Raw genomic sequence first — 22,245 nt, forward strand, 5'->3', positions numbered from 1 at the left:
CCACACAATAGGCCACACAGGGTTGGCAGAAAAGTGTCCAGGCTACTACATGCTCGCACAAGAGACCGCACACATGAACAGTAACTTTGTTTTCACTGCTTACAGATAAAACATCTGAGAGAATAATCTTGTTTTCATTGCTCATGGTTAACTCAATGGCAGCTGCAACTACATGAGCTTCTGCAGCAAGTCCACCGGAAGGCATCACAACGCCGCCTGTGACTAGCCCTGGCGGCCTGAATGGTAGCTACATCGTTCTTCGACATTGGCTTGTCGCCGGTTGTAAGTGCAGTTGCCTCCAATGCCTTTCCAATTGATATCACACTCTAATGTTCATCTTTGTAGCTCCTCCTCTTCAGTGGCGGAACTAGAAGAACAAAGAAGGGGGTGCTTATTTAAAAATTATACATTTTTTAGATTTTTTTTAAAATTTAAAAAATATAAATTCACAATTTTTTTTATCCAAAATGAAATAAAAAATTAAGGGGCAAAATAATATATTGTTATAATTATTTTTTCTATATATATTTATAAATATTTCTTTAAAACATATATTTTATATGTTATATCCTCATTAATAAAAACCACGGTTTCAACCAATAAATATTTGCAATTTTTAAAAATATATAATTATTTTTTCCATATAAATTAATTTGTAATAAATGGAAGACCAAACAATTTTTTTTGGGAAAGGAATCTTTTATATTATATAAACTTGTTTATAAAATATCTAAATAATAAATTTTATTTTTGTTCTAAATATTATTTTTTTAAACTATCAGTATTAATTTGTAAAAACAATAATATTTTTAGGAAAATAAAAATAAATATCCAATGAATTATGAATATATATATATATATATATATATATATATATATATATATATAAAGAGAGATAGAGAGTCAGAAGAGCGGGGGCGCATAAATGCATCCAACTATACCACTGAATATATATAAACTAATAAACATATATATATAGAAAGAGAAAAGGAGAGATAGAGGGAGAGGGAGAGAGTGTGTGTGTGTGTGAGAGAGAGAGAGTTAGAGACAGTGAGAGAGTGAGGAGAGAGAGTGAGAGAGGGTGCTGTGGGTGCATAGATGCATCCAACTATTTCTCTGACATTGGTTGGGGCCAAAGGGGTGCTCAAACACACCCTTGACCACCCCCCTTCCTCCGGTCCTGCTCCTGGTGATGGCCATGGTGGCGCTAGTGATGAGTATTGCTAGTGATGAGTATTGTGCCACCACCTATGTACATACATAAATATTAGATATGAATGTAATTTAGTATAAATGGGAGGGTGCAATTGTCAAAATTATTTCACATACACCTCTATGATGTTTTCCGATCGATGTTTATATATATATATATATATAATTCAATTATTTCAACTAAATATATTCAATCATTAATTTTTAAATTTATGATCACAATTTCAAAAATATTTTTTGATTGTTTAAAAAATTACTGTTTAAACATACTCGCTTCAACAAAGCAAGGGAAAAAAAATAACTCCATGTTAAAAAAAGTGAAAATTACCAAAAAAAAACCCCCTAAGTTTGCAATATTGCCAAAAATACCCCTTTAATTTTGCAATTCCTAAAAACCCCTTCCTTTTAAAAACTCAATGTTTTTGAAACCCCCAAAGCATGTAACGGTGGTACACGGAGTGATTTTTAAATTTTATGGACGAAAATGCCATTGCATGGGAAGTCATGGGTCAGCCATTTCGGCGGTTTGAGAGAAAATGAGGGGTTTTTCTTAGGGTAACCCCAAGAGACGAATTTACTAGAGCCGTATACTTGTTTTTTCTCAACTCGCGTTCTCAGCTTTTCCCTTTCCGAAGTTGTCTCTACTGACACATCCTCTGTAATTTCAGCTTTTTCCTTTCCACCGGTGTCTCGAACGAGAAGTCCCGCACAAGTATTCGGCATTTCATCAGTTTGCAATCTAAGGTATTGATTATGACTTTATGTTAACTATTCTGTTACAAAAAAAGATTTTTCAATTTTGTTTTGTGGTTCCGTTTTTATTAGAAGATATTGAAGTCTACAGGGGGATTTCTCGGTTGGGGTTTTGTTAGTCTGCAAGGTGATTTCTCGGCTAGGGTTTTGTTTTGGTTTGTATTTTCGTCTGTATACACTATCGAAATAGTTTTTTCGATTGTTATGATTTGTGTAATGCTTATAATGTACGTTTCCCTTTTCATTTGATATTGTTGCAGTTTTACAAATGAGGTTTACATTTAATAAATGAGAGGTTACCATTTAAATCATCTAGTTATCTCTGCTTAAGAATTGTTGTCTATGTTTAAAAAACTAAGTCTCTGTTTAACAAGTGATATCTCTGTTTAAGAATTGAGAGGTTACCACTTAAAATCTTATATTTCCGCTTAAACATTTGTAAATACTACTGGCTGAATGTGTTGTTATTGTCGCAGGCTTGTGATTATGGCGGTCAACCTAGTTAATGGGTGATTCTACTTGACACCGGTAGTGGAGACCTTAGCTGGATTGAAAGTTCACATGACCCCTCGATACTGGGAGATCATCCGAAGGATACCGCTTTTTGCGCATTTCTATCGAGATGGAAGCTATATTCCAAGAAAGGGCCCTTCTTGATTCTCTATTGCAAAGGTACGATAACCACACCAATAAATTCGGGATTGGGGAAAGCCTCATCGAGTTTCGAGCCCTCAAGATGTGGCTCTCATTCTTGGTTTTGCGTTGTGATGGAGACGCAGATCGTGTTTTCGTAAGAAGAAAAAACATGCTCAGCTTTCGAAGATAGGTATTTATCAAAAACCTACCAGAGATACAAAGACTCCATCAAGAGCACTCTTGAGCAACTCGTTGGACGGAGGGAGAAGAAGAAAAATTTTTGCCAAACTCCCAATGTTGTACCTCATGGGTACAATCCTCTTCCCAAATACCTCATGCTCGATTCGAACCCGGATCGGCTGACTATGTCGATGATCTACGTGGGATGTGGCGATACGCACGGGGCATGACGATGCATCAAGTGGCTTATGAAGGACATTCCACAAGCAGTAGCTCGAGTGCAAGCTAGATGCGCGGGAAAGAAGACCAACACAGGGTATATTAAGGGTTGCTCGGTTTGCGCTTAACATCCGGTTTTACATAGGCGATCGAACCGGAAATAAAGTTCGTTTTTGGTAAGATCCCAAGGATGCTTTGTGCTACGGTGAAAAATACTTACCGGAAAGCACGTGACTATAGAAACCATTTTGTCATCTCTCGAAGGAAAAGAGGTAATAAATAATGAACAATATGTTTAACAGTAGTCGTTAATGGTTAAACATATTATTTAGCTTTTAAGTGTGTTTATTTACTGTTTAAAACATATTATTAAAAGTTTAAACATTTTTGTTCTCTCGCTTACGCTTTATGCTATAATGTTTAAATATAGTTTTTTTATTGTTTAAACCGAATGATTTCGCTTAAGATTGTTTTGGTTTACGTATGTTAGTTTCTGAAATGGGTTATGGCGAATGCTGATGGAGATATATTTGTTTGGGCCAACCGATGGGTGAATGCTATTACTCCGAAACCACTTGCTCGAAGGCATAATAAGAGGGCAACCTCTTCCGTCTGGCGCTACGGCGTCGTTCTCCTACTTCCACCAACATGCGCACATTCCTCGAGCCCGGAGAAGCCCTCCCCTATCCCGCCGGATTGCGAACCGCCTCTCCCGCCGACCACGCGACAACGGCAGTCCCCCCGATCGTGGGAGCCCCCTTAACGGCATTAGGCAACGATGTCACTACAACTCTTATGCAAGCATGCCAGATATTGATGAGCGAGTTTCCTCGGCTTGTCGCCCGGGTTGAGGCATTGGAAGGACGGTCACAATCGACTGCGTCGTCCCTCCAAACAATCGAAGCACCCGGGACGGACGAGGCGTCGAATTTGACGATGACGACATCATCGGGGTGGTTATTCCAAAAGCGGCCACATTCGAAGAGACTTGCAGAAAAGAGAAAAACAATCACGCTCTCGTATCCACCGTCGGTCGACGATGAAACAATAACAGACCATCGAGTGATCGTCGTTACCGTTGATGATATGGCTGCCACGGTGGAGGAGATCATACATGATGTTGGTATTGGTGCGGTTGATAAGATCGTTGACTCTATTAGTTAACGAAATCCCCGATCCGGAGGACCCGTGGGATAACGATCGCGGCATCAAAGATGGACATAATCCTTTGAAGAACAAGAACCGACTAAGGTTATGTCTCCCCATTTATGCTGTTACTGCAGTGCCACGATTGAGAAGATCGTTGACTCGGTTATCAATGAAATCATAATCACGGTGGAACCAACGGCCGACAGTGCCGCATCGAAGGTAGACACAATCCCACAACAATAAGAAGTAAGTAAGGATATGTCTCTGGTTGGTGCTATAGTTGTGCCCACATCGAAGAAAGATGCTGCTGGTGCTGAACACCGACAACCTTCAACAAGCAGAGTGTTGCATCTTCGATCCCAAAAGCTAGTTTGTTGACGAGGCGATGGAGCATACGCAATTACAACGAGAAATATGATCCTTGCCAATAAAAAATTAGACGAAGTTCAGAAAGTCTTTATTCCGAAGAAGAAAAAATACATTGGACAATCGCGCCTCAACAAATACGAACAGGAGTTGATAAGGATCTTTCTCAACTGCACTATGGACAAGTCAATTTGAAGTTTTTATGTTATTGTTTAAACTTATATGTTAACATTTAATTTATATATATATACCGTTTAATTATTTGCAATATCATTTAAGCATTTGCTATATCAGTTAAATAGGTACAATATAATTTAAGTATCTCTGTTACCGTTTAACTACAACACTTTCGTGTGGAAGAACGACTCTCTCAGCACCACACGGTCTAGACTATTCACTCTGCTTGAGGGGAAAGAGATGGTCTCAAGCGATATGATGGACGCTTTCGTATGCATAATACAAAAGTCGCTGAGTATAGTGTCATATCCTTATAAAAAGCACGCCTCCATCACACGACCACTAGCGCTGTTTATGTCAAAGCAGGATGACGCACATGAAATCACTATGACTATGATCGGAGATGTCGCGCGCAACTTGCATGATGTTGAAATTGTCATCCTCCCAATAATTATGAATGGCCACTTCCATGTTATGATCCTTGACAATAACAAAGAAGAATACAGGCATTATTCTTCATGCCAAAGCAAGAGATACGATGACGCACAGCTGCTAGAAATGGTAAGTTGTTTAATAAATTGTGCTTAATTAATAGTGTTTGGTAAATATTCAGTAATCTAATCTAAACTTGTATACCTCTACAGCGGAAGCTATTCGACATTTGTATCGATATGGAGTTCGGTGAGTCGGCGACCGCAACGTACCCACTAGTTCACGATATTGAAACCCCACGACAAAAACAAGGAAGTATCGACTGCGTCGTCTATGTCATGCGGTTTATCGAGCAATTACTCACCGATGAAAAGCTACGGCTACCGCAAACAAACGTCCCTTATCTGAGATTAAAGTATGTTTTCTGCATACTTAAGGAGGGGAGGGCAGCCGGCATCACTGACAAAGGTAGGTCTTCGAAAGCGTGTTGATAGAATTCCTTGTTTTTGTTTGTTTTCAAATTAAAATCAGTTTAAATTCAATTCATTGTTTTCGAAGAACATGACAAATTTTGTCAATGTAAATTTACTAGTCTCTATACTTACATATATGACAAATTTAAACGTTAATTCAAATAGTTACATACTGACAATTATATTAAACGAAGAAGATAATGTTTAAATGAAAATGTAATATATTTAAACAGAGAATGGCACAGTTAAACAGTAATGAACTTATACAACTAGATAAACATAAAAGAGAAGAATCTTACAACGAGAAAAACTCGTTTTCAATAGGATTCGACAATTTCACATCGTCTGTCTCGACAAGATCGACTACGGCGCATTTGAAGATGGAGTACACGTGACACATCCGCTGGAAGTCGACATCGTTTTCTGTTGGACAAACCGTTTTATATCCATCGGGTGTGATAAACTTCACCCTGACACGGGAAACATCGAGATCCCATCGCTCACATATCTCAGCTGAGCTAACACCGATTTTTAAGAAGTTAGCGCCGTGAAAATTAGCACTCGAATCGAAGAAATTCTCACCTTATCAGGAAACTGGCAGAATTCAAATCGAACAAACCAAATGAGGAGAGGAAGAAGAAGAAGAAAGATTTGACAAAAAGCAAACATATGGTGTGATTGGCGCGGTTTTTTTCCCACCATTTTCGTGGTAAAAATGAAATTTCATAACATTGACCCATTTCAAGTGAACGGTAGGGGTAAAAGGGAACTTAAACAATAACGGAAGGGGTGTTCAGGATTTGGCAAAGTTAGAAGGGTTGTTTAAGAATATTTGAAATTCACAAGTCGTAAACATTAATTTTCCAAAAAAAACATATTATCTGCATTTCAAAAAATAAAAAAATATATGTTTGAAATGAGAAAACAATATTAACAAATTGAGGATTCGAGTTATTTAATTAACCTGAATACAAAATAAAACATAAAATTTCAAATATTAATTCTAAAAAAAAGAAAAATAAATAAACTCACTCCAACAAAATTCCCAAATTAAATCAAATAAATTGAAATTTGCGTTTTATTTTGATATTCACCCCTTAAAAAATTGTCATATTTGCGGCTAGTGCATGAGTAGCCTTCAAACATTTTCTCAAAAAAATATGAACTATTTGTTTTGGGTTTCTTTTGCAAAAAACTAAAAACCCAAATCCCAATAATATATAAACTATAACCCTAGCCCGGCGAAGCCCGGAAGTCACCTCGTTGTCTCGCCGCGCTTCTCTCTCGATCGATCGAGCCATGGATTCCGGGAACCGAGGGGCCAACGCCGGTGCTCTCGCCGGAGGCAGCGACTCGCTTTGGAGAAGGGATCAGCCTCGTGCTCGCCCGGTGGACGGCGCTTCAAATGGCGGTCCAGAACGGGTGGGGTGGGAGGGAATCTCGCCAAAAGGCTGATAAGCTTGCCTCTGCCGTTCTCTCTTGGTTCTCCAACGACAAAGGTTTGTGTTTTAATCTCTTCTTGCTTCTGTTCTGCGGTTTTTCTTTATATGCTTGTTGATTTGCAATTGAATTATGTGTAATATCTTGCGAATTTTCCGGTGATTCTGAGGAAAAAGATCGAATTTAATTAGTTTTTAGGAGATTTAATTTCGAATTGTTGTTGTTGTGATGTTCTGGTAATTCCAAGAATTTGTAGTTTAGAGATGATGAAAAAAAATCGTAATTTTGTTTTCTTTAGCATCGAACTGCGTTGTTGATGTTGATTTTCTAATAAGTGCGGAGTTCATGATCTAGAAAACCCCTTAAATTATCAAGTCTTTATATAATAGTTTGCGAAAGAAGATTTCTTTAATCTGTTTGCAAAACCCATCAATCTGTTAGCAATCTTTTTGCTCGGCATTTCTATCAATTTTGTAGGTAATTAAATGATGATGCATCTTTTGGAGAGCATTTGGTTTGCGGTCTGAAAATTTGATTGTTTATTTCTTTCCTACTGAGCTAAGTGGCTCTTTGATTTATGAGGTTAACATGGGCTGAAGTATTCTTAGGAGTGTTTAGTTTCGAATGTTTAATTAGTTTAAGTTAGTTTCATTGGGAGTTACTTTTGTTTTTAGGGGGAAAGAGTTCTTAGTTTCCATAGTTGCTGACATTGTTGAGGCTTGTTTCTTCATTTCCTGTTGCCGTTGGTTCTGCTGCAACATGTTTTCTCAATATTTGTTTGAAAAGGATTTTATATAATTCTGAATTTTCTTTTTAATTGAATGCTTTGTATATTATAACAAGTATTACAACTGGAAAGTGTTAATTTCTAAACAAAGGTCAGTGTTTTTTTTTTATTCAGGATTTGTGATCTTGATTCTTTTGCTTGTGACACCTATAATGTGGAAAATTATGATTATCAGGCTTATAACATTCTTTGTTGTTGCAGCTCCACTTTATATAGATGATTTGGAAAACATACTGGATGAGAACATGGTGCTTTCCTTCAATACTGAAATCGAGGATGGCAGCGTAGAAGAGGTTCACTCCAATTTCATCTCCCATTTATTTTTATTGGTTGATGCAATTAGAAACTCCTGCCAAGGTTTTTCAATGTTGGACAAAAACGGTTACATTTTTTATATTCTAATTTTGGATCTTATGTTTGTTAAAATCTGCTAAACAGATTGCTGAGCAATTGATGATTATGCATGAAGACTGTCTGCAGGGAAATTTTGAATCAATTGATCAATTAAAGAACTCTGCTTCCACGAGAAATGCTGCCTCTCAAAGTAGACAGGTATCCAAAAGTTATCTTCTCAATTAATTTCAGCAATTTTCTTTTGCTGGATGTATACATGAGATATTTCTAGTTTATGAGAGCTTTGCATTGTATTTTGGTTTGACCAAGATTCATTTTAACTACGCAAAATGTTCTTTCAAAAATTTAATCCAAGTCGGTTTTTTCTTTAGCATTCTATATCAAATGGCAAGCACTGGTTGATAAGCATTGGTAAACACTCTGAACTTCATTTAGGATTAATGGCTGAGTGCATGTCTTTACATTATCTTAACATTCACACATGTTTGTTCAACACTTTTGTTAGAAGCGTAAGTTACATTTTCTTATCAAAACCTTTGAACAATTTTTCAAGAGACTTGTATAGTGCTTTGATGTCAATTAATAATTAATTGCAGGTGGTTAATGAAAACGAGGGTGAGAGTTCAGATGAACAGGTGGACGAAGATGGATCGGAAATGATGGTTGATGAACCAGACCCAAAGGAAGTGGCCCTGAATGAGCCAAAACAACAGAAACAAACACCTGATGAAGAGGGTTGGTTTGTTGTTCCTACCAAGCGTAATCGTGGTAAGAGATGGGCATAATTCATGTCTTGCAAACTCATAGTGCCGGTGAAGTGCTAATATAAATATTTCTTTCTTGCCATTTTGGTTGAGCATTTCTTTACTTGATCTGCACTCTTGTATCCATCCCTTGACTTTTTTGTTTGAAAGGTTTCCATCTTCTCATTTTGGTTGAGCATCTCTACTTAATTTATACTGGTTTTATTCATCCTTCGGCTTTTTCGTTAAGAGGCCAGTCTTTTTGTGGTGTTCTTTTGCGTCATTGCTTGGAATGGCTCTACTTATAATGTTATTAACATTAAAAGGTTGTTAGAGTGTTGTAAATTGTTTCAGTAATATTCATCTCTTTAAAACAATAGTGTTTCAGTAATAAAAATATATCAACATGATCATAAACCATGAAAACAAAAACCAATCTTAATGGGAAGGCTGACAAATATATATATATATATATATATATTTAATTTATCTTCAATTTTTTTCACTCTTATTTCACATGGCGAGGATTTTGGAACAAGAAGTTGGAAAAAGGCCACAGAAAAACTGCCAAGATTGAAGTTAAAGCCAAGCACAGCAAAAACTAAAAATTTAAATGTCTACTTTCAATGGAAATAAATGTGATTTTTAAGCAAACAAATATGATCTATCACAAACTCCCCCTCTGTTGTAAATCATTGGCAGCCACTCTATACGGTATTACACTTTTGAGCTCAAAGCCTCCAGAACAAATCACTCTATCATAACTGTTTTAACGACCCAAAGAAAAATCGGTTATCAATATGACTATATAACCAGAGAAAATTTGGGGGGGGAAGAGTAAAACAAGCTAAACATCCGTTAAAACTAGAGAAGCTACAATTATAACATATGCAAGAAAGAGGAAGGTCACAATCTGAGCAAAGAACTTCGGGTTTTCCCTCAAGTTCGGGCTGGTGACAGATCTGCAAAATAAAAACAACAAAAATTCACAATCATCTCAAGAAGGATGGCAGCCATAATAACGAATGGAAAAAATCCGCTAATGATAAGCATGCCTTGCTATACGCTGAGAAAGTCGGGGGAAGGGTAAACTCTGAACAAAGACGATGCCTGGGCCCGTTAGCACAGCTGTCAATTGGTTCTGGCTCTCACCCTTCAACACAAAAGTATATAGATAGATAAGTGCTTGACGAGAAAACTGATGATGGTCGGTGCCAAACAATTCGCTATATTCAAATTAAATTTAAAGCCACTTATGATCCCTTAACTGAAGTTTATATTTCGTTTTGGCTTTAAACGAGAAAATCTTGTTTGCTTTGGGCCCTTAATATACACTAGGCAAATGTCACATTCTATTTGAGAGGATCTATTTAGCTCGAGGGCCAAAATGCATAAGTTTCTATTTGAGAGGCCAAAACAAACAATGACTCCCGCTTCATAGGCCGCCAGAATGAGAATTGATTATACATAACTTTCTAGAATAAAAGAATATACCCAAAATTTACATATCAAAAGATTTCAATTCTCAAATCTTAGTAACTTTGACAGCCAGGAGGCTGGAATAAAAACCCTCATGATTGATGTTCAAGATATTTGCCAAAATTGTTAAGAACATCCTTGGTATCTGCCTACTTGAAAGTGTTGCATATGATAGTCAAATAAAGGAAAACAGTGAACTCACTCCGAATATAATTCTTCTTGTTGGATTGGAGTGCTTTAGTTGGAAGCTGATGGTGGTTGTCATGGCAACTATGCAGGCAGCATCAACTACTAGTACTTCATCAACATCAAGAATTTTCTGTACAACTAACAAAAGAATATGCCACCAGAGGACTCACCAATCAGCATATATATTAAAGCACAGGATCAAAATTCACTATCATAATGGAAGCAATTATTTTCAGCTTTCAAGTTGAAAACAAGAGTTATAATATGTATAGATGTGCTAGAGCGCTTTATTTTACATTTATGAGCATAAAATATCAGCAAGATAAACGCTGAGTGCATGAGTTGGGAAAGAGTGAAAAGTTTGCCTAAAGATGAATATCATCCATATAATTACAGGTGGAAACACGTTACAATCTTGATAATTTTGGTAATTGAAATCAGTAGGTGATATAACTTCCATTTGAAAATTGGCCTAATCATCTGATCTGAAACATAATCAAAGGCAAAATACAGCAAAAGCCAAAGGTAACTAGAATCTGAATGTGCTTAGGCTGTAGAAGACTGGGGTGTGTTTGACTCCTATGTTTCGAGTAGTCTAAAAGCAAGTATGTTTTTGGGGTATCAAAATATCATTTGGCAAGATTTTTCACTCAAATGCTAATGAAAAAAATACACTTTTGACGAACACTTCTTTGAATAGCACTTTGTCTTCTTCACAAAAAAACAAAATACAACTCTTTTACAGAAAGCAGACCAAATATGCGCCAAGGACGCTGTGAACAATCATGGCCACAGAATGCTCAAAATTGCTTTTGAAATTAGAGGTCTAGTACTAGTAAGGAACAACTTTACTATAATGTTCCCACAATCAACTTTCAGTGGATTGTATGATTTGAGAAAGAAGAATACCGGAAGGTGGTTGAAATGCTGCTGTGAACCCCTTTTTTCTTACTAGGCAGGGTAGCAGCAACAAATTTTCTTAGCTAGCATAGAATGGGGATGAGCACTTAAATTCTGCACAAAGTTAACTTCTCCACTCCTTCAGTTGTGACTATGTTAGCTCCTAGAATCTCTGATGCTATGCTCCGCATATTTAAGCAGTGATTTTAAATCCAAAGGTTAATAGTACTGTGGTAAATGTACAGGGCAGAATTTGGTTTTTTATTTTTTCTAAAAATTAATCATTTACTTGGCTGGAGTCTAAATTATTATTATTATTATTATTATTATTATTATTATTATTATTATTATTATTATTTTCTAGCCTTTAAGTTTCACATTTTGATGTCTGGGTAGTTATCATTAAGTTTGGATGATTACTAAGATATTGCTTTATTTTTTTCCCAATTTAATGGACAATTTCAGGCAAAAACTTGTATCTGATACTTGTGCTGATAGGTCAGAAAAGAGACATTAGATTAACCAGGAAATTGTCTTAATAAAGTCTATCTAAATTGGAAAATTCCAAACCTTGGAGGAATGCATCACAACTTATTTTGATGCTAAGAATGTTAAGACATAATGTTTCCAACAAACCAATTTAAGAATTGTAACATTGGACAAAGTAAGCCCGATTAAAAAGCTTTAAGATTCTAAACATGAAGGTTATGAAGCTAGCCCTCATAATCTAAAGCCACCGTTGATGGCAATACAGATACACATCATCCTACCTTGTGGCATTGGACAATCAACTTGAAGTGGGCTAATGAGGCTTACTGAGGTATCTATGTTAGTTCAAAAACATTTACTAGATATTTATGAATGCATATTTCAAAAACAATTCTGAAATCATCTGTCAATATTATCAATATATTTTCTTCTCATCCTCCCTCATGGCATTGAACAATCAACTTTAATTGAGGTAATGTTGTTTGATGAGGCACCTATAGTAAGCTCAAAAACTTCAGATAGATATTAATAAAAACAAATGAACTATATTCATTGGTAGGGAGTATTGGAGTAGCTCTATAAAGATTCAATATTAACTTAGGCATACATCACATGTGATAGCATCATATATGGTGTCAAATTTTGATGACAAAATAATGGCATGAAGAATTAGCATAACGTGAAAACAGAGAAAGAACAATACCAGATCCACCAGCTACCAGAAATGCCAGACCTTGGCCTGACAGCTTTTGTTTCAAAAGTATCTGTAACAGCACAAAAAGGTCATATAAAACGGTGCAAGACCAGAACATGTTGAAGTAAAGTCTAATAAGGGAGATTTTAATAAAATCGGTGACACATGTACTTCAAAATACCAGAGGATCAAGGGTACATAGTTAAATGGAAATCAGAACATTCAAACTAGGGTCATACCTCTGTACCAAACACAACATTGCGCGGCCTCTGTTCCGAGATGCTGGTGACAGTGACATCATTAACAGAACAAAGAAACGCATCTGGCTAAAGGATCAAAATCAAAGCAATCATTATCACTGCTATACGTATTCACATGCTATATATTCACATTATAATAATAAAGTGAAATAAACTTGGAAGAGTTCTCAGAGGTGTTTTAAAAAGGCAATGGCAAAAGTCTCAAGAATGTTAAATATATCAATTAGAAGTCCATGTATTTTACATACACAATTTTACACAAATGGCATATAGATAAAAATGACTGCTGCATAGGTAGACAAGGCATTTAGAAAAATGCCCTTATGTCAAGCTAAAGCACAGATTCTATGTTCAAGCAAATAGTGAACCGAAAAATATGGTTCTCCAATGGGGTGGATAATCCCCAAAACACCAGAAAAAGTAACCAGAACAAGTGTTAGGATGGGTCACAAAACAAGCACACCAAGTAGAGGCCAAGGTCACTTGCTAAGTAGGTCCATTTCGGAGCATGGTTTACCAAGCCAAACTTCAGTAATGGGCACGCATAGAGGCACATTATTGAAATAAACCTCAATCCCTACATAACCAAGTGAGCCCTAGGCCAAATGTAAAACTCACTGAGAAGCATGTTCCGTATGGCATGCAACATGTGGTTCATGGCCCGCATGTAACAAACGCCTTCCCAAAAGCCTTGAAGTGATATTCATTTTAGACCAATACTTCCGGAAGGTAAGCCTTGTGAGCTCCATGGCAAACAAATATTTCAACTATCTCAAACCTCCCAAACAATTAAATGCTGCACATATTATCTAAGTATTATGAAACTAACAAAAGTAACAATCTCCAACTTTAGCCAGAACACCAACTTGTACTTGGATTCCTAAGCCTTCGTTTGGTATTTCATTTTGCGATCACAGCCAAACCCATCCTACATTGTTATTCAAGGCAAAAACACCCACTTTCCCATCAAAAGAAAAAAATCATCACTAGAGAAAAAAATTATATATCATAGCAAACAACAGATAATCAATTATGAATAAGAAAGTTTTGTTAGAAGCATAACAAACAAATGGTCCATAAGGTACAAATAATGAACACAATCAAAATCATATTTCTACTGTGCAAATGCAAAAATTAAAATTTTCTTGCCGATAATCCTATCTAATTAACAGCAATGCAAACAACCATGTCATTCACATTGTTCTGCACATTAAAGAATAGCACAGGATAAATGTTTACTCAGTTGTAATTACTAAGACAATCGATAAAACCAAAGTCATGCTCGTAGGAGTAGCATAGGATTAAGAAAGCAGTTTCAAATATCAACTGTACCTGGCAAATTATTTCTCCGCCAAATTTTGCCAAGTCAATCTATAAAAAAAATACACCAAATTATAACATGAAAATAAATATGAATGGAGAAAAGAAAATTGCATAAATAATTCTGCAAGATGCGGTTTAGTAAATCCACAAGTACATTGTTGATCCTTCAAAGGAAACAAGGAGTTTAGAGAACCTATAACTTTTTCCAGCTTTCTAATGTTTTAGTTTCCCCGGTCTGGCAAGAGAAATGATCTGTCTCGAGACATAATATTAAAGAAAATACTGGTGGAAGTGGAACCAATATCAATTGCTATTTTCTACCCATGGCTCTACATGCATCATGAAGCTTTTTGTTAAATGCAAAACTTATGTTAATTTCTACAACATAATTGAAAATTAGTGTAAATTTTCCATTATGAGAGGAGGCAAACAACGTTGCAAGAAAATTTAAAAAAAAAAATTAAATTAAAACTAACCGGAAGTATCCGACCAGGGGATGGTGCCGCAATGCCTACAAATCCATCATCAGGACCAGAGTTAAAGAGCACTATACTGGTCAAACTCTTCCCAAAAATCCATTGCCACAAGCCCCCTTCATTTTCAGGGACATAAATGTTTTCCATTTGAATGGAACCAGACATGTAGCACATTGTACCTGAAAAAGAAATGCAATTATTTCATTAAGAGAATAGAACTTATTCAAAAATATTAGTTTATATAGAGGTATTAGTATTGGTGTGAAATATATCCATAGAAAATAAATGTCAAGAGATTTACTGATTTTAACCAAGAGGTTTTTGTCATTGAATGAAGAATTTGGATTAATGGTTGCTTCATATTCTCTAACCATATTACTCATAGATGTGCAAATTAGCAGCTACAAAATGCATGTATTGCACATCAAGAAAGGCATTGTTTTCTGTGGCATATAAAGGAAGTTCAACAATCAATTTAAGAGGATTGCTATCAACAAGATATAATAAAAAATCGCACAAATCACTCAAAAAAAGAACAAAATGACCATCAACTTTCCTTTATAAATAACAACTATAACATGAACCAAAGACTTACCAGGCTTTGCAGTAACCTTCTCTTCTGATTTCAACATTATCTGACAATAGAAAACAACGTGAAGGGCTTCAATTTAGTAGTGCTTACGTAACAGTTGGATATGGGACCGAAGGCCACAATGGTGCAAACCAAATACCTGAACAATCTGTGATTCTCCACCCAATATTTGGAAAGCGTTAGCAACTGCCTGTGGATTCTGCCATTTAAAAATATTGCAGTAGATAAATAAGTCTAATTTACAAACAAAAAAACATATAAATATTTTTAGATCATGAAGTAACATCCAAGAACTTCAATATTCTTCTACAATAAGCAGAACCAGTTTCCCCAATCTACATCCTGGCAACGAAATTATGTGGACTCAAATCTTTCCATCAATTGCTAATATCCCTAAACACATTCTCATCACAAAAATAGAAACCATATGCTAAAATCATTACATTCTAAACATCCCATTTAGGCCAAAAATTTTCTTTTCAGATAAGGATCAACTACACACACACACAAGTCTTCTAAACTCACAAACCACCAACAAAAAGACAAATTTTCGATTGAAAAAGGGTAATCACTCCACAACTACAAAAGCAGAAATCAAGGAAAAGGAGAATCTCGATCAGAACATGATAATTCAAAGTGAGAAAACACAAATTAGCAACATCCACATCCAACCAAATCAGCATCAAAATTTCTCAGAAATCAAAAACCACAAACCAAAACTACAAAGGAATTCAAATCTCAGATACAAAGAAAAAGGCAGCAACAGCAGGGGATTGAGAGACGAAGATTACTTGGTAGACATAAGGCTGGAAGGCGTAGAGAAGAAGGGCGCCATGGCGATCTCATATCTCGGCGGAGAATTCCTCGTGGCTTCTTACCTTGAAACCCAACATAAAGAACTTTCTGAGAAGCCATCACCTCCAAATTATAACTCATTGAGTCTGTAATTACTATTTGCCAATTATTATTGCATAAAAGCCCCTCGTCTTTATCCTTTTATTTAGATTTTCATTCCAGTTTAGTCCCTCATTAAAACCTCACCATTTTCTTTTGGGCTTTCACGAAATCATTTGTGCACTCCCTTTGAAAGTGCAGCTACTTAATACAACGCAAAATCACTCTGAAAGTTTTATATGACTATAAAATAATTTTTACTTTTGATCCACTCTTTCAATCGCCTAATCGATGATAAAATTAATCATAGTTTGAACCCAAACGTCGAAGGTTTGAAATTCTGACTTTACAATATATTTTATGATTTAAGAAATAAATAAGTAAATTAGATATCAGGAATTTATGTAAGAAAATTTGGTTTAATATTTTATCACTTTTCTACCTCAAGCTTCACTCAACTCACGTAACCCTTTCAGATATCGAAATTGCAATTGAAAATTCGCTTAACAAACCCCTCGAACCAAACGCAAACGACTAAATTCTTTAAAACGATCGAACGCCGGGCGAAGTATCAAGCTCGTTCGCTCAAACTGCTTACATCAGAGTATATAAACATATATTGAGCAAGCATTTTTAATAAATTAAAGGATTTATCTCATACATAGGCAATGTGATATATATATAATACAATTATTGATTTTCTCATATATGTTGGAACCAAAATGGCCATATACATCATCACCATCAAATCTGAGCTTTGTTATCTGCAGATTGAATTCCAACCTTAAGTGCAGAGGAACAAATGTTTATACTCAAAGTCTGCATCTTTCAAATTGAGGTGCATTCCACATCACTGTGAATTTTAAATTTAAGCCTTCAAGGAAGTTCTTGACACAAACTTAATATTTCCCTTGCAGAAACCCACCACGGCACCACCCTTGTGTAAAACCTCACATTTCTTTTAAAATGATAGCATTCTGAAACCAAATTGCTAAGAAACATTAGTCTCAAAGATTAACTGTCTCAATTTATTCATATATCCTTTAATGAATGTAGAACAACTCAAAATGTGTTTCGCCAAGCTCCAAATGCACTTCAATTTGCATACAAAATTACTCGGAAAGTTATAGGGATGGGATTATGCGAATGGGGAACATTGGGAAGGGTAATAAAATAAAACCTGTGGTTTCAAATGAGAATTTATCAAGTTACAGAGAAAAGTAATGAAACGAAGACATATAATAAAATTACATTTATGCCCTTTAATATAAATATGTGAATTCTATTTTGTTGGTATAAATATAATTATTTTTATAATTATTATGTAATTAATTTTTAAAATTACTTATTTTCTACTTTCAATTAAATAAAATTGTGGAGGGTAAAAATATCATTCTCACTTTAATCATCATCATCATATTAAGTATCTAAATTTATTTATATTAATAATTGATCAATGCATTTATGTGAATTAATCAACAAGAATTATTATAATCTCAACATTTGAATTGGTGACTTATACCTGAAATACAGATTTCATTTTCTAATATATAACTATTATATAATTACTCATAATTAAATATTGAAATATTTTAATGTTAATATATTTACATTTAATAAATGTAATACTAGAGTATTATATATTTTATATATACATATATGTATATAGGAGAGACATGCTAGCTAGATGGCCATTGTCCCATCTTTTACCCTCCATTTCCCTTTAGTTTTGGGGAATGATGATTACCCTGACATGCATACTCAAATATGTATGCATTGAGACAAGCACTCGATTTCTCCAAAGGGGACCATGGATATAATTTAAATGGGTTGTGGGTGAGTGCTATAGGATTTGGGATCATAAACCAATACATGAGTTAAATTTTTAAGCCTCGACAATTTGAGCTCTCTAGAAACCAGTATTAAATCCAAGAATAAGAACATGACTTGAAGATCTAATGGCACAGATTTATTTTGTTATTAAATAATTATTTATAAATTTGTTTCATCTATGGTTCTATAAAAAAAATAAAAATAAAGTCCTTGTGTTATTTATTATTATTATAATTTGGTAAAATCTATAGATAATCCATATGTTATGGTCATCCCATCCTTGTTATGGGTCCAATCCTATATTGCAATATTTCATATCGTTTGCTTGGGTCGTACTTTTACGCTTGACTATATGCTTTATTTTCGAATTATTTGCAGATCATATTAGGTTTCCAAGAGAATTTTCTTTGTGATTGATTTTCGTTTTTACCAGATAACATCGGAAAGCTGCAGAACTTAAAGAAAAAGAGAGAGCCAGAGGTTTGTTATTCCTTGTCATAGCTGATCAACTTACGATCTGAGGTGATCCTTACAATTGCTCAAATTGGGCTACCTGTTCTTGATAAGAAGGAGCTTTATTTTGGATCGTCGGGATCATCCCTGTGTGCCTGCTAGTCTTAAACACAATTTTTAACGCATGATGATTTCTACACTTTTGCTCTATCTAATCTCTTATTGTCTTTTGAGTTTGTTTCTGGGTTGTGAATCCTTTGTCGATTGATTCGTGCTCTTTGGCCTCAATTTAATCACGTAGGAAGCAAAGTGGTGGACCATGGAGCGTCCCAGGAGTTTATCCTTCACATCGAAGCGCTTACACGTATAAATCGGAGTGCGTTGCATGTCATTTGTGTATGTAGATTGAATCGTTTAATTGGGTCGTCATGCTTGATCGTTTCTGAACACTGTAGCGTCGAGCGTCAGACCTCGGCGATTTTTACAGCGGTATCGTAGAAAGGTTTAATTATTGCCATCGCTGGAGTCGGTAAGTAGCCATTTGACGGTAAATCGACATCAACCTAATATTCTATTTGGAGACCCATGGCTGGAAGTATCTGTTATATTGTAAGGACTAGTAATGACCCAATTGAAATCGGCTACCAATTTCGAGTGGTAATGTCTCTAAACCATCTAAACTCGGAGCAAGATGGAAGAGAAAGAATGGATAGCCGGAAAAGAAAGTGCTTTGAGGAGGACTGTTAGGCGATAGGGTTTGATATCAAAGCATTTTTCAACATGTGTCAGCAAAGAGTCCTACTCCATATGATTTGTGGAAGAGTCGAGGGTATCTATGGCGAGCCAAGACTCGCTCATAATAAAGCTTCCTTTGAGTTAAGAAAGCTTGTTAATTTGAAATCGGAAGGTGGGAGAGTTCGCTTTTACGAGACGCGAAAGCGACTTCCGCGTAATATTAATATTAACAAGTCGACTACCATAAAACTCGTCTTGACGACGAGTTCAGCGAGCTTTTGTTTCTATCGAGTTCTTTGCACGTAGACGGTTGAAACCTCGTCGCGACTAGTAGTAACTCAGCCCCGGATGGTGTTCTATCTTTTCGATGTCATCAGAAAGCATGTTTAACGAGGAACCGGAAAGAAGTGAGACGGGAGTTGATGATTCGCAGTGCGCCTCGTTGTCGAGACGTAGGGAAGAAACGAAGAGTAGGGTTTCAAAGGCACTAATAACCAAGCTGCAAGCGGTGTCCCGGGTCCAGCGATGGGAAGCAATGTGACTACATGCCATTGTGCGAAGCTCGGTCATATCAAGAAGTATTGTTTTAAAATGCGAAAAGGGAGCAGAGGGAAGAAAGAATCGACTATAAGAGGAAGATGACAAAAACACTGCGGCAACGACTACCCAAGAGTGATGATGATGTTACTTTTGATTTTTACTGCAACTTTTGAGTGTTATCATGTTTCATGTTGATAGTTCGAGACTTCAGTGGCTTGTGAATCACAGTGCTCATACCATTGTGTTCCTAGAAGGGAGTACTTCATGAACTAGCAAGCATTGTTGGTTTAGGTGATTATATCTGTGAAGACTATTCTTGGATGTATACTCACATTAAATGATGTCATGGCCATATTCCTGATCTACGCATGTAATTTGCTCTCCGCTAATGACGCATCAAGACGGCTTCCACACACATTTGAAATAGCAAGTGGAAGCGTCCAGCGGTTCTATAACATTTCGCACGAGGCGAGTTGTGTTGCTCTTTGTCAGACATATTTGAGTGATGTTCTAGACAATAAGTGTCAGGTGGAGAGATAAAAATTCTCCTAATTTGTGGCGAAAGATTGGGACACAATGGTGATAAGGGGTTTAAAATGTCTAGCGGTAAATCTCTCATTCTCGTTGATACTACGGTTGCTCTTTTGACCTTGTGATCATTATGCGGCGGAGAAGCAGAGCATGTAGCTTTTGCTCGGGAAGTCTACTGGGAGGCAAGCAGTACGAGCTTGTGCACTCCGATGCTGCGTGGTCCCATTGAGGGTGGAGTCAAATGGTGGACAAATATTTTGTTACCTTTATTGATGATGCTACTAGAAAAACTTGGGTTTACATGTTGAAGACCAGAGCCAAGTGTTTTGAGACATTCCGAAATTTCATGCTATGGTGGAAAAGGGAGGCGACAGAAAAATTGAAGTGCCTCCGTTCAGCAGTAGTGGTGAGATATACTTCACGTGAGTTCGGGAATTGTGTTCATGCAAGGTATTCGACATGAAGGCAGGTTCTGCACTCCACAACATAATGGTGTTTGGCAGAGGGATGAAGGAACCATTGTGGAGAAAATTGAGATGTCATGTTGAAGATACGATCTACCTAAATCATTTTGGGCGGGCCGTGGGAAGCTGTGGGCTTATTTGATCAACTGCTCTCCATCTCATTCCCTTTGGGTCTTAACGTTCGAGAGAGCATGGAAGGGATGTGATCCCATATTCACATCTTAGAGTCTTTGGATGCAAGGGGCATACTTGCATGTGCGTAAAGATCGAGAGATTGAAGCTTGATTCCAAGACTACTCCATGTGTTTGTTGGCTATGGTGATGAAGAGTATGGGTTCGGAGCTCTATGATCCCGAAGCGAAGGTAACGAGAAGCAGAGATGTGGTGTTCTTTGAGCATGAGATTGGAGCAAAACCTTTAAGGGCAAGGTATCGTTCTAACTCGCAGTTTGTTTTATTGATACTCATCGATGACTCTTACGTCTCCTATACGCTTCGTTGAACATCAACTCATCGACGATCTTGATGCGACACGTGATGGTGTTGAGGAGGGTACAACACGATGTTGATGATGATGTACCACGCTTAGTTTATGACTGCCCTAATCGATGCTCAACGAGATGATGAAAGAGGTTCTATGAGCAAAGCGTGGAACAACCTACTTAGCGAAGTGGATGATGTTTGGAGTGGGAGGTCAACCCGAGAGATCGTGAACCTTCTACAAAGTATCAAGCCTGCAGTCCACATCTTGAGTCGCTGAGGGGGAGCCAGGGTTTCCAAGCGTTGTCTCAGTGAAGATAAAGATCTTTGGCTCGAGGCTATGAAAGAGGAGATGGATTCTTTGAAGAAGAATCGAACCTATGAGGGTGGTGAATCTTCCTAGAGAGCCGAAAGTCTTGAAAAACATAGGGTTTTCAGAACAAGAAGAATGATGAGAAGATAAGTGAAGTGGAGCTCGAGATTGGTCGGTCAAGGATGTAACCGAGGGTGTTGACTATGATGAAATCCTCATGTTGTCGAAGATGACTTCTATCAAAAACCGCTTTTAGGGTATGTTGCAAGTCTTGATCTTGAGTTGGAGCACTTTTGAGGTAAAGCGCTTTTTCTACATGCGTGAACTTGCATGAAGAAATCACATGGAGCAACCTCAGAGGCTTTGAAGGAAAAGGAAGGGAAAAACTTGTTTGCAAGTTGAAGAAAGAGTCTTTATGGGCTTAAACAGGCACCAAGGCAGTGGTATCGGAAATTTGATTCGTTTATGACAATTAATAGCATATCCTTGTGTGTATTTTAGAAAGTTCCCTGGTGACAACTTCATTATCCTTCTTTTGTATGTAAAATGATATCTTCGATAGTTGGGCAAGATGCGGTGATGATTAGCAACTTGAAGAAAGATTTGTCCAAGTTGATTCGACATGAAAGATTTGGGATCGCAAAAGCAAATCTTGGGCATGGAGATTGCTCGTGACCGCA

General features: G+C 36.6%; 2 protein-coding genes across 2 annotated transcripts; one reads left to right on the top strand and one right to left on the bottom strand.

The window, feature by feature from the left end:
• The first annotated feature begins 3,936 nt into the window (after positions 1 to 3,936).
• On the top strand, positions 3,937 to 9,110 carry LOC120274659 (pre-rRNA-processing protein TSR2 homolog). The gene is made up of 5 exons (XM_039281192.1): positions 3,937 to 4,134; positions 6,835 to 7,096; positions 8,026 to 8,117; positions 8,263 to 8,376; positions 8,775 to 9,110. Exons 1-5 carry the CDS (start codon positions 3,937 to 3,939, stop codon positions 8,961 to 8,963), a joined length of 855 nt encoding a protein of 284 aa, XP_039137126.1. The 3' UTR covers positions 8,964 to 9,110.
• A 408-nt stretch (positions 9,111 to 9,518) lies between these two features.
• Positions 9,519 to 15,501, bottom strand: LOC120274985. Its single transcript, XM_039281511.1, has 9 exons — positions 15,463 to 15,501; positions 15,327 to 15,366; positions 14,732 to 14,910; positions 14,265 to 14,303; positions 12,912 to 12,998; positions 12,682 to 12,742; positions 10,603 to 10,727; positions 9,977 to 10,074; positions 9,519 to 9,883 (listed from the first exon to the last, which is right to left on the bottom strand). The coding sequence occupies exons 2-9, from the start codon at positions 15,361 to 15,363 to the stop codon at positions 9,769 to 9,771; spliced, it is 741 nt and encodes a 246-aa protein (XP_039137445.1). The 5' UTR covers positions 15,364 to 15,366; positions 15,463 to 15,501; the 3' UTR covers positions 9,519 to 9,768.
• Between the last annotated feature and the right edge of the window lie 6,744 nt (positions 15,502 to 22,245).

The sequence above is a fragment of the Dioscorea cayenensis genome, chromosome 13 (assembly GCF_009730915.1).
Source record: "Dioscorea cayenensis subsp. rotundata cultivar TDr96_F1 chromosome 13, TDr96_F1_v2_PseudoChromosome.rev07_lg8_w22 25.fasta, whole genome shotgun sequence".
NCBI lineage: Eukaryota > Viridiplantae > Streptophyta > Magnoliopsida > Dioscoreales > Dioscoreaceae > Dioscorea > Dioscorea cayenensis.

What these genes read in the sequence shown, in the direction of transcription:
- LOC120274985 (XM_039281511.1), bottom strand. Translation starts at nt 15,363, where the DNA reads ATGTTGAAATCAGAAGAGAAGGTTACTGCAAAGCCTG. An exon ending in ATGTTGTGTTTGGTACAGAG is followed by an intron (nt 12,743 to 12,911) that starts GTATGACCCTAG and finishes GTGCTGTTACAG; the next exon opens with ATACTTTTGAAACAAAAGCT. An exon ending in CTTTCTCAGCGTATAGCAAG is followed by an intron (nt 9,884 to 9,976) that starts GCATGCTTATCA and finishes TTTATTTTGCAG; the next exon opens with ATCTGTCACCAGCCCGAACT.
- LOC120274659 (XM_039281192.1), top strand. Translation starts at nt 3,937, where the DNA reads ATGACGACATCATCGGGGTGGTTATTCCAAAAGCGGCCACATTCGAAG. An exon ending in ATGATGTTGGTATTGGTGCG is followed by an intron (nt 4,135 to 6,834) that starts GTTGATAAGATC and finishes CTATAACCCTAG; the next exon opens with CCCGGCGAAGCCCGGAAGTC. An exon ending in CTGCCTCTCAAAGTAGACAG is followed by an intron (nt 8,377 to 8,774) that starts GTATCCAAAAGT and finishes AATTAATTGCAG; the next exon opens with GTGGTTAATGAAAACGAGGG.